We start from the raw sequence: 13,408 nt of genomic DNA on the forward strand, positions 1-13,408 counted from the left end.
ACATTCAGTCAGGCATGAGTGCAAATGATCAGTTGACACACATCTGCATGGTTAATCTCAAGCAGCAAAAAATATCTCATGGATTGGTTGATTGGTTTTTTTTATATTTATTATTATTATCTTGTTTGGCATTGTTTCAGATTGCTACAGATTCTTCACTGTCAGAACGGGCCAAACTGGAACAGCGGATAGAAGACGTTGAAGCCACGTTGCATACTGTGAGTGCATGGATTTTATAAAAAACAAGTTAACATCTTTGCATTGCTGCTTGTGGCTTTTATCATAAAAGAAAACTGCTTATTACATGATTGTAGTCTGCTTCATCACTACATTTATATTTACTTTTTTTTTTTTTGTTTAGTACTTTGTCTGTTCAAACCTGAAATTCTCTGCCTCTGTCAGTACCTCACAGTCCTTCACTCATATCCTTTAAAATCAATCTAAAACCATTCCTTTTTAAACAGTCTGTGCATGATTAAGGCACTCCTTTCCATGTCTGTTTTATGTGGATCAGCATCTGTTTCATCCACATGTTATAGTGTGAGCATATGTGTGTGTGTGTGTGTGTGTGCAGCAGATGTAGTGTAGCATATATGGATCAGTCTGCATGTGTATATTTGTATGTGTGAGTGTGTGTATGTGTTCTTATTATTGTCATGATTATAACTAGTGGTAATGTATATCTGCGTGAATGTTTCCTTACCATTTTATGTTTAAAAAATAAATATATATATGTGTGTGTATAAGATTTTTTTTTCTGCATATGTGGTCTTAGGTATCTGGATCTGTACACCTCCTTGAGACTGGAATGGAACTGTACTCGTATTATTATTATTAGTAGTAGTAATAGTAGCATTATCATCATCATCATTATTACTATGGTTTTGATTATTATTGTTGTTATTGTTACTATTTTTATTATTAGCATTAACATAATAAGCCTTTATCACTATAACGATGCATGCCTATGTGAATGTAAGCTGGCAGGGTGCGATGGTGGGGTGGTGTGTGTTGCTGGTGGCAGGTGGAGTCGGAGCGGGAGGAGCTGCTGGCGCGGGTGTCCTCCCTGAAGGACGACAACAAGGGGCTGGAGGAGCAGACCAAGGACCAGGCCTTCCGCCTCAACCAGATGGACGAGGAGGTCGCCCGCTTCAGGTCCTCCGCTGCACAGCTCAAGTGGGTCATCCTTCTTCGTCTTCGTCTTCTTCTTCCTTCTTCTTCTTCTTCTTTGTTGTCTTTATTTTCATCTTCCTTCTTCTTCTTCTTCTTTGCCTTCTTCTTCTTCTTCTTTGTCTTCTTCTTCTTTGTTTTCTTCTTCTTTGTCTTCTTCTTCGTCTTCTTTGTTTTCTTCTTCTTCATCTTCCTTCGTCTTCCTTCTTCGTCTTCTTCTTCTTCTTTGCCTTCTTCTTCTTCTTTGTTTTCTTCTTCTTCTTTGTCTTCTTCTTCTTCTTCTTTGTTTTCTTCTTCTTCTTCTTTGTCTTCTTCTTCTTCTTTGTTTTCTTCTTCTTCTTCTTCATTCGTCTTCCTTCTTCGTCTTCTTCTTCTTTGTTGTTTTCTTCTTCTTCTTTGTCTTCTTCTTCTTCTTTGTTTTTTTCTTCTTCTTCTTCTTCTTCTTCTTCGTCTTCCTTCTTCTTCTTCTTCTTCTTCTTCTTCTTCTTCATCTTCCTTCTTCTCCTTCTTCTCCTTCTTCTTCTTCTTCTTCGTCTTTGTCTTTTTCTTCTTCTTCTTCTTTGTCGTCATCTTCTTCTTTTTCGCCTTCTTCTTCTTCTTCTTTGTTCATGGTCTGCAACTCCCAGGTTCACTCGTATGTACATGACTGGGCTTTTTATGTGTATGACCTGTTTTTACCCCGCCATGTAGTCAGCCATACTCCATTTTCGGGGTTGTGCATGCTGGGTATTCTTCTTGTTTCCATAACCCACCAGTCGCTGACATGGATTACAGGATCTTTAATGTGCGTATTTGATTTCCTGCTCACATATACACATGAAGGGGGTTAAGGCACAAGCAGATCTGGACATATGTTGAACTGGGAGATCAAAAAAATCTCCATCCTCTGCCTGCCAGGCGCCGTCACCGAGATTCGAACCCAGGATCCTCAGATTGAAAGTCCAAAGCTTTAACCACTTGGTTAATGCGCCCATCATCAAGTAGGTCCTCACCGCACTCCTTTTTTTTGTTTGTTTGGCTGCCCCATCATTCGCACCGTTTCAGTGGCATTACTCCCACACCCATGCCACTCATTCCAAGTCCCTCACCCCATACACAGCCACACTCCGGTTTGTCTGTGGCAGTCCACAGTGACATCACTGCACTCCTAGCTCCCACCTTGTCATAGTCCACAGTGACATCACTGCACTCCTAGCTCCCACCTTGTCATAGTCCACAGTGACATCACTGCACTCCTAGCTCTCACCTTGTCTGTCATAGTCCACAGTGACCTCACTGCACTCCTACCTCTCACATTGTCTGTCATAGTCCACAGTGACCTCACTGCACTCCTAGCTCTCACCTTGTCTGTCATAGTCCACAGTGACCTCACTGCACTCCTAGCTCTCACCTTGTCTGTCATAGTCCACAGTGACATCACTGCACTCCTAGCTCCCACCTTGTCATAGTCCAAAGTGACATCACTGCACTCCTACCTCTCACATTGTCTGTCATAGTCCACAGTGACATCACTGCACTCATAGCTCTCACCCTGTCTGTCATAGTCCACAGTGACATCACTGCACTCCTACCTCTCACATTGTCTGTCATAGTCCACAGTGACCTCACTGCACTCCTAGCTCTCACCTTGTCTGTCATAGTCCACAGTGACCTCACTGCACTCCTAGCTCTCACCTTGTCTGTCATAGTCCACAGTGACATCACTGCACTCCTAGCTCTCACCTTGTCTGTCATAGTCCACAGTGACCTCACTGCACTCCTAGCTCTCACCTTGTCTGTCATAGTCCACAGTGACATCACTGCACTCCAAGCTCTCACATTGTCTGTCATAGTCCACAGTGACATCACTGCACTCCTACCTCTCACCCTGTCTGTCATAGTCCACAGTGACATCACTGCACTCCTAGCTCTCGCCTTGTCTGTCATAGTCCACAGTGACCTCACTGCACTCCTAGCTCTCACCCTGTCTGTCCTAGTCCACAGTGACATCACTGCACTCCTAGCTCTCACCCTGTCTGTCATAGTCCACAGTGACATCACTGCACTCCTAGCTCTCACCTTGTCTGTCATAGTCCACAGTGACATCACTGCACTCCTAGCTCTCACCCTGTCTGTCATAGTCCACAGTGACATCACTGCACTCCAAGCTCTCACATTGTCTGTCATAGTCCACAGTGACATCACTGCACTCCTACCTCTCACATTGTCATAGTCCACAGTGACATCACTGCACTCCTAGCTCTCGCCTTGTCTGTCATAGTCCACAGTGACCTCACTGCACTCCTAGCTCTCACCCTGTCTGTCCTAGTCCACAGTGACATCACTGCACTCCTAGCTCTCACCCTGTCTGTCATAGTCCACAGTGACATCACTGCACTCCTAGCTCTCACCCTGTCTGTCCTAGTCCACAGTGACATCACTGCACTCCTAGCTCTCACCTTGTCTGTCATAGTTCACAGTGACCTCACTGTACTCCTAGCTCTCACCCTGTCTGTCATAGTCCACAGTGACCTCACTGCACTCCTAGCTCTCACCTTGTCTGTCATAGTCCACAGTGACATCACTGCACTCCTAGCTCTCACCTTGTAAAGTCCACAGTGACCTCACTGCACTCCTAGCTCTCACATTGTCTGTCATAGTCCACAGTGACCTCACTGCACTCCTAGCTCTCACCTTGTAAAGTCCACAGTGACCTCACTGCACTCCTAGCTCTCACATTGTCTGTCATAGTCCACAGTGACCTCACTGCACTCCTAGCTCTCACCTTGTAAAGTCCACAGTGACCTCACTGCACTCCTAGCTCTCACATTGTCTGTCATAGTCCACAGTGACATCACTGCACTCCTAGCTCTCACCTTGTCTGTCATAGTCCACAGTGACATCACTGCACTCCTAGCTCTCACCTTGTCTGTCATAGTCCACAGTGACATCACGCACTCCTAGCTCTCACCTTTGTCACAGTCCGACAGTGACCTGACACTGCACTTCTAGCTCTCAACTTGTCACAGTCCCACAGTGACCTCACTGCATCTCATAGCTCTCACATGTCTGTCATGAGTCTCAACAGTGACATCACTGCACTCCTAGCTTCTCACTCTTGTCTGTCATAGTCCACTGTGGACCTCACTGCACCTCCTAGCTCTCACCTGTTGTCATAGTCAGTGACCTCTCACTGCACTCTAGCTCTCACATTGTCTGTCATAGTCACAGTGGCATCTGCCTCTAGCCTCTCACTCCTGTCTGTCATAGTCCACAGTGACATCACTGCACTCCTAGCTCTCACCCTGTCTGACCTCTGTTCAGTGACTGTACAATGATACAGTACCACCCTTTTTTTTTCTTCTTCTTCTTTTTTCTTCTTTACAGATACGGAATGGTTTATCCTTTCACTTCCTAAACTATTTGTGATTTTTGCAAAATAATCACCAACCTCTAAAAAAAAATTTAAAAAACAACAAAATCACAAAACAGTGGACACATACTACACATAAACAACTGCTGATCCAACATGGACATGACATGCTTCCCTGTCTCCCCTTGCTATCTGTTTCATTTTCAAGTGTTCTGTTCTTGTTTGTGAGAAAATATAAATCTGCTTCAAAGATCTGTGCAAAAATATCACACACATCAAATTTGAACGTTTGTGAATAATAGTTTGATCACTGACATTATTCAAAGATTCGGAGAAATCTAATCCTTTTGCCCCTTTTTGGGTGTGGAGGATACAATTACAATACGTCCTCATTAAATCACAACTTCAGTCCAAACATGTCACCAAAACAAGCAACACACACCCACACACATGCACACACACACACACACACACACACACACACACACACACACACAACACTCACACACACACACAACACACATGCACGCACACACACACACACACACATACACACACACACACACACACACACACACACACCACAACCCACCACAACACTAAACACACTATACTAAAATACTGCCTTCCTTCCTTCCTTCCTTCCTTCCTGCAGACAACTGGTGGAGGAGGCAGAGAAGTCGCTGGACTAGACACGCACACACACACAAGCACACACACACACACACACACACACACACACACACATACACACAGCACAACTCAGCACAGACACAAATACAAACACAAACACAACATGCCACACCACACCACTCCTAAACTGCTGCCTTCCTTCCTTCCTGCAGACTGCTGGTGGAGGAGGCAGAAAAGTCGCTGGATGAGACCAAGCACCGCCTGTCGCGCCGGGAGAAGGAGCTGCACAGCATGGAGCAGCGCTCTGCAGCGCTGGAGGACCAGCTGGCCCAGGCACAGCGCTGCACAGCAGGGCAGCGTGATGAGATATCGGCCATGCGCAACACGCTGGCGGCCGTTGACCGTGAGAAGGATGGCCTGCAGATGGCCGTGGACGACAAGGCCGAGAAGGTGTCCATGATGAACGCCGAGCTTCACGACAAGGTGAGGAGGTCATGACAAGGTCAGGGGGTCATGGTGAGGTTAGGGGGTCAGGGGTGACGGTGAGGTGAGGGGTGGTCAGGGGTCAGTGCAAGGTGAGGGGTCAGGGGTTGTGACAAGGTGAGGGGTCAGGGGTTATGGCAAGGTGAGGGGGTCAGGGGTACGGCTAGGAGAGGAGTCAGGGGTCATGACAAGGTGAGGGGGTCAGGAGTTGTGGCAAGGTGAGAGGGTCAGGGGTCGTGACGAGGTCAGAGGTCAGAAATTGTCCATGATGAAAACTTTGCTTCGTGACAAGGTGAGGGAGGAACCTGGAGGTGGGAGGTGTTCCAAAACACTGGGTTATCATATTGACTCACTTTGTTTATACAAGTGAGTCAGAAATTGTGTCAAAGAGCCAGCACAGAAATGATTCTGAACCAGAAGTGGATGAAAATGATAACCAAAAGGACGGGAGGGGGGAATAAAAAAGCTTGCTGGCAGTTGGGATAAAATCTGAAGTCTCTGGTTGCCAGTGAACAGCACTGGTCAAAGTTGTTGTTGGTGTCCGTCTGTCTCGGGAGACAATGGAACTCTGTGCCTGGTTCATTCATGAAGAGTTGCAGCACCTGCTGTGGCTGTACAGTCCGATTCTGGATCGGCAGGCTTTGTTGCAGTCATCGCAGATGAAAGTCACGCATGACTCAGAGGTTACGGATTCTGCCCTCTGCCATCTGCACTCTCTTCCTTCTTTCCAGTGCTATTCTCTTTTCTCCTCGCTCCTCTGGACACATGCCTTTATGGTCCTTCTCCAGCTGTTGCGGTCCTCAGCCACCACCTCCCAACCTGCTGGGTCCAAGTTGCCTGCCCTCATGTCACGTTTGCAGAGGTCCCTGTAGCGTAGGACAGGTCTTCCTGCGGGTCTGGAACCAGTGGCAAGCTTGCCATAAAGGATGTCCTTGGGGATTCGCCCGCCATCCAAGCCACTGCAGATGGTGACGGGTCAGGAGTGCAAACATGCTGGAGGTGCCTGCCTGGTCAAGGACTTTCTTATTTGGTACATGGTCCTGCCATGTGATGCCCAGAATTCTCCTGAGGTTGCGCAGGTGAAATGTGTTGAGTCTGCATTCTTGGCGAGAGTAGAGGGTCCATGTCTCGCTGCCATAGAGCAGAGTGCTGAGCACACAGGCTTGGTACACCTGAATCTTGGTGTTGATGGTCAGCATGGGATTGTCCCAAACCCTTTTTGCCAGGAGGGCCATGGCTGTTGCTGCTTTGCCAATCCGCTTGTTGAGTTCGGCATCCAGGGAGAGGCTACTGGAGATGGTGGAGCCGAGGTAAGTGAAGTCCTCCACGACCTCAAGTGTGGAGTCACCAATGGAGATGCTTGGGGTGCTGCTCAGGTCCTGGCCCATGACGTCGGTCTTCTTCAGGCTAATAGTCAAGCCAAACTCTCTGCATGCTTGGGCAAAGCAGTTGATGAGTCAGCTCTTCTGCGGAGACTAAGGACCAGTTCTACAAGGAGCTTGATACCACCATCCGAGACATCCCTGCCACAGAACAGCTGTACCTTCTTGGGGACTTCAATGCCCGAGTGGGTTATGACCACGACTCCTGGCCCAGCTGCATTGGCCACTTCAGCATTGGCAAGCTGAACGAGAACAGGCAGATGCTTCCAGAGCTTTGCTCAGGTCAAAGTACACAGGTCAAAGTACACAGAAAAATATCCTGTGCTAAAGCTGAGTGCAGAGGGACAGGCATTTGTTGGGCTGAGTGGTTAAAAGTGTTGGACTTTCAGTCTGAGGATCCCGGGTTCGAATCTCAGTCATGGCACCTGGTGGGTCAGGGTAAAGGGTGGGGATTTTTCCGATCTCCCAGGTCAACAGATGTGCAGACCTGCTTATGCCTGAACCCCCTTCGCGTGTATATGTACGCAGAAGATCAGATACACACGTTAAAGATCCTGTAATCCATGTCAGTATTCAGTGGGTTATGAAAATAAGAACATACCCAGCATGCACACCACTGAAAACGGAGTATGGCTGCCAACATAGTAGGGTAGATAAACATAATGGTCATACACATAAAATGTTACATGTCTGTTTGAGTGTGTGTGTGTGTGACTGAAACCTGATTGAACAACACAGAAAAGGAATGATGAGTGCCCAGTGGCAGCTGTCAGTTGGCTTTACCCAGACAGGCAGCCTGTTGTGCAAATGACTCCATGTTTGTGAAGCGCTTAGAGCTTGGTCCCTGACCGAGGATAGGTGCCATGTAAGCATCCATGTCATCATCGTTGTCATCCGTGTCATCATTATCGTCAACATCGTCATCTGCCTTCTGTGAGGTGTGCTGCCACACTCATGCTGCAGAGAACATTCACACAGATGTCAGCTGTTAAAATTTCGCTGTATTTTGTCACGCTCGATCGCAGTTTGTTCTGACATAATGCCAATGTCAAAATTGTTCCGACGAGTTCATTTTTGACGACTACATAGCATGGTCACATGCTTTCCTGTCTTAACATTACCCAGACGATCTAGACCTGTCGATCACGAGGCTAGAGCAGTCACTACTAACCTTGGTCTCACATGATGATGCTCAGCTAATCGCGTGTGGGTTTACATTGAAACAGCATTGAGCAGACTACACAGCTAATTGCCCGAACAAGACAGAATGTTGCTAAATCAAGTTGCGCCTCGGTCAGTGTGTGTGCCTGTTTGCTGATGTGGCTTGGAGTCCAAGTGTTCCTACCAAATTTCCTGATAGTTCCTGTAAACGCTTGACAGGAGTTGGCATCTCTGCATTTATCGTACAACTGAAAAATGGGACTGTGCTTTCATATCTGTGAAACTGCGTTTTTGGGGCATATCTGTTATGCATGTGTGGGTGTATGTGTGAATGTGTGTCTTCATGTTTTATATTTATTTGCTTATTTATCATCATTGTTGTCTTATTTATTTAATTATTTATTTATTATTATTATTATTTTATCATTATTTTCATTACTACTATCTTTTTTTTATATATCATAATTATTATTTATTTATTTATGTATGTACGCTTATCTATCTATCTATATATATATATATATATATATATATATATATATATATATACTTTTTTTCTTTTTTTTCTTTTTTTTCTCAAGGCCTGACTAAGCGCGTTGGGTTACGCTGCTGGTCAGGCATCTGCTTGGCAGATGTGGTGTAGCGTATATGGATTTGTCCGAACGCAGTGACGCCTCCTTGAGCTACTGAAACTGAAACTGAAACTGAAAATTGGAGTTCTACTTCGGAGGGATGGTTAGGAGCAGGGGGGGTGGGGTGGATGGGATTTAGGGGCCTAGGCAGGCTAGCCAGTGGAAGTGAGATTGTTGAGATTGATGAAGGGGATGTGTGTGGTGTTCCAGGAGCGAGTGGTGAGCGACCTGAAGGTGAGGGTGGGAGAGCTGGAGGCCCAGCTGCAGTAAGTACTGTGAGGTGTGCTGTGGTGTTGTGGTGTTTTGTATTGTATTGTCTTGCGGGGTGATGTTCTTTATTGTTGTTTTGTTTTTGTGTTGTTTTGTATTGTGCTTTATTGTGATATGGAGTGTTGTTCTTTATTGCGTTATTTTGTGTTGTTGTTTTTTCGTTTTGTTTTTGTATTGTGGTTTATTGTGTGGTAATGTGTTCTGTTGTGGTCTGTTGTGTTATTTTGTGTTTTACTGTTTTGTGTTGTATCGTGTTATGTTGTCCTTTATTGTTATTTTGCGGTGTTGTGTTCAGTGTTGTGCTGTGTTGTTTTGTATTGTTTGTGGTGATGTGTCTGCTCAGGAAGCGAGAGAATCTGAACACACAGAATCAAATCACACACTCCATAGTATTTTCTCTCACTTCACTAGACTTTGAGTGGTCTGGAAAGCTGGTAATTCGGATGAGACGATAAATCAAGGCTGCATATGTAGCATGCACTTAGTGCCTGTAACAGAACCCACAACAACAGAAAGGTTGTTCCCGGCAAAATTCTGAAGAAACATCCGCAGGAAAACAAATATGATTGCAAGCAGAAAAAAAGAGAGGGTGGTGCTTTCATTGTTGCAACACGCTCTTCCTGGGGAGAGCAGCCCAAATTTCACACAGAGAAATCTGATTTGACAAAGAGTTGTACACCACAATACAGTATGATATTATGCAATGCAATGCAATGCAATACAATACTTCTTCTGCATTTGTGGGCTGGAACTCCCACATTCACTCATATGTACACGAGTTGCCATTTACGTGTATGACCGTTTTTATCCCAACATGTCAGCAGCCATACTCCACTTTCGGGGATACAATACAATACACTGCAGTGCAGTCCAATGCAGTGCAGTCCAGTACAGTGCAGTGCAGTGCTACAATACAACGCAATGCAATGCAAATCCAATCCAGTGCAATGCAATCCATTACAGTACAGTACAGTACAACACACAATGCTACAATACAGTCAGTACAGTACAATGCAATGCAATACTTTTTTTTCTGATACAGTACAGTGCATCGCTATACAACACAGTGCAATGCAGTACAGTACAGTACAAGACAGTACAATATAATACAATGATGCACTACTACACAACACAGTGCAACATAATACACCACAACACAGCACAACACAGTGCAACACAACGCAACACACCACAGCGCTACACAACACAACACACCACAGCGCAGCACAACACAACACAAGACAACGCACCACAACACAACAAAACACAACAAACAGTGCTGTCCCTCACCATCCCCGTCCTGTGCAGCCACGCCAACGACAGCCTGAACATGAAGGACCGTGAGATCAAGACAACACACCACACCACACCACACCGCACCGCACCACAACACAACACAACACAACACAGCACAACCCAACGCAACACACCACACCACAACACAGCACTACACAGCACAGCACAACACAGCACAGCACAACACAACAACACAGCACAACAACACAACACAACACAACAGCACAGCACAGCACAGCACAATACACCACAACACACCACAACGCAACACAATACACCACAACACAACACAACACAACACAACACAACGCATCGCAACACAGCACTACACAACACAACAAAACACAACAAACAGTGCTGTCCCTCACCACCCCCGTCCTGTGCAGCCACGCCAACGACAGCCTGAACATGAAGGACCGTGAGATCAAGAGCCTGCGGCGGCAGGTGGAGAGCTGCAGTGAGGACCTGCAGGAGGCCAGCAGGGGTCGCGACCTGGCCATGCAGGAGAACCGCCGCCTCCAGGACGACCTGTCCGTCATGACCAGAGAGAACCAGGTGAGTAGGGAGCGTGGGGGGTGGGGAAAAGGACAGACGTTCGCTCACACATTGCACGCATGCAGTCACCTGTGCACACATGCATGCATGATTCGGGTGCAGGCTTTTTTGTTTGTTTGTTGTTGGTTTTGTGTGTGTGTGTGTGTGTAGATGTGGACACGTACAAGCTATACAGGTTATGTAACTATATGGCAAGTTATGTAAAAGTGTTGCATTTGTATTCTTCTGAAATTTTGTGTTTCTTTCTTTTCTTTTTTTTCTTTTGCTTTCTTGTATGCCTTTTTGTTGCTACTATATTTGTAAAATCTTGAATAAAAGGGTTTAAAAATATATATATTTCATATAAAGGTACGAGCATTACATCCCTTGAATTGTGTACATCATAAGTACTCGACAGTAACAGAGGACACTACATGTGTACAATCATAAGTACTCGACAATAAAAGAGGACACTACATGTGTACGATCATAAGTACTCGACAATAACAGAGGACACTACATGTGTACGATCATAAGTACTCGACAATAAAAGAGGACACTACATGTGTACGATCATAAGTACTCGACAGTAACAGAGGACACTACATGTGTACAATCATAAGTACTCGACAATAAAAGAGGACACTACATGTGTACGATCATAAGTACTCGACAATAACAGAGGACACTACATGTGTAAGATCATAAGTACTCGACAATAATGGGGGACACTACATGTGTATGATCATAAGTACTTGACTGTAACAGAGGACACTACATGTGTACAATCATGAGTACTCGACAATAACAGAGGACACTACATGTGTACGATCATAAGTACTCGACAATAACAGAGGACACTACATGTGTACGATCATAAGTACTTGACTATAACAGAGGACACTACATGTGTACGATAATAAGTACTCGACAATAACAGAGGACACTACATGTTTATGATCATAAGTACTCGACTATAACAGAGGACACTACATGTGTACAATCATGAGTACTCGACAATAACAGAGGACACTACATGTGTACGATCATAAGTACTCGACAATAACAGAGGACACTACATGTGTATGATCATAAGTACTTGACTATAACAGCGGACACTACATGTGTGCACGTATGTGTGCATTTACATTTGTATGTATCTGTGTGTGTGTACATGTATGTATCTGTGTATGTATATGTGTGTACGTGTATGTGTATCTGTGTGTGTGTGTGTACATGTATGTATGTGTGTGTGTATATGTGTGTACGTGTATGTGTATCTGTGTGTGTGTGTGTGTACATGTATGTATCTGTGTGTGTATATGTATGTGTGTGTGTGTGTGAGCAGAAGCTGAATGGAGACCTACAGGAGGCGCTGGCAGAGCGCGAGGCGCTGAAGACACAGGTCCAGCAGTACATCCTGGAGGTGCGGCGCGTGGAGGACACGCTGGCCACCAAGGTCAGTGCTCATTGCTCACCGCTCATTGCTCACCACTCATTGCTCACCTGTCACTGGGTCTGCTGCAACACCTCACTTCCTGTTAGTGGTACTCCGATCAGGCATCAGCATGGTCTGCAGATCCACCTATTTCAGAGGATTGGGGGGGACCGCCGACCATGGTTACGGCCTGCGGATCCAGCATTATTTTATGGAGCACCATGTTATTCTCAGTTGGTGTTCTTAAACTGCCTGTTCTGTTTTTGCGTATATATGGTATTCTTAAACGGCTCGTTTTGTTTTTGTGCACTTTCAACAAACATGTGTCAGCACTATCTTTATCAGTATTTTAGGGCTATCAAGTCTTCCATTATCCGCCCCCAACAGGGCGTTGCCCCTTTACCCCACTAGGACCAGTTGGTACCTGAACCCCTACCACCTTCAGAGGATTGGACTCTGGGGTATTCTGATGCTTCTTAGATACATGTATAGCACCTATCTTCAATCAGAGACCACACTCAGAGCTTGACAAACATGGTCATTTGCACAGCAGGCTGCCAGCCTAGGTAGATTATATAGAGCACCTATCTTCAGTTAGAGACCACACTCAGAGCTTGACAAACATGGTCATTTGCACAACAGGCTGCCAGCCTAGGTAGATTATATAGAGCAGCCATAATCCACAAAGCACCTATCTTCAGTCAGAGACCACACTCAGAGCTTGACAAACACGGCCATTTGCACAACAGGCTGCCAGCCTAGGTAGATTATATAGAGCACCTATCTTCACTCAGAGACCACACTCAGAGCTTGACAAACACGGTCATTTGCACAACAGGCTGCCAGCCTAGGTAGATTATATAGAGCAGCCATAATCCACAAAGCACCTATCTTCACTTAGAGACCACACTCAGAGCTTTACAAACACGGCCATTTGCACAACAGGCTGCCAGCCTAGGTAGATTATATAGAGCAGCCATGATCCACAAAGCACCTATCTTCAGTCAGAGACCATACTCTGAGCTTTACACACAGTCATTTGCACAACAGGCTGCCT

The 13,408-nt window shown here is 45.6% G+C and overlaps 1 protein-coding gene across 2 annotated transcripts in view; it reads left to right on the forward strand.

Moving 5' to 3' along the window:
• Positions 1-13,408, forward strand: part of LOC143283658 (centrosomal protein of 135 kDa-like) — an 88,346-nt gene that overhangs the window by 56,376 nt on the left and 18,562 nt on the right. For both annotated transcript variants that reach the window (XM_076589873.1, XM_076589874.1), the window contains 6 exons: positions 141-218; positions 1,025-1,176; positions 5,368-5,638; positions 9,024-9,079; positions 10,766-10,934; positions 12,262-12,372. In XM_076589873.1, the coding sequence (XP_076445988.1) occupies positions 141-218; positions 1,025-1,176; positions 5,368-5,638; positions 9,024-9,079; positions 10,766-10,934; positions 12,262-12,372 (837 nt within the window). The remainder of the gene's footprint in view (positions 1-140; positions 219-1,024; positions 1,177-5,367; positions 5,639-9,023; positions 9,080-10,765; positions 10,935-12,261; positions 12,373-13,408) is intronic.

Source organism: Babylonia areolata, chromosome 7 (assembly GCF_041734735.1).
Source record: "Babylonia areolata isolate BAREFJ2019XMU chromosome 7, ASM4173473v1, whole genome shotgun sequence".
NCBI lineage: Eukaryota > Metazoa > Mollusca > Gastropoda > Neogastropoda > Buccinidae > Babylonia > Babylonia areolata.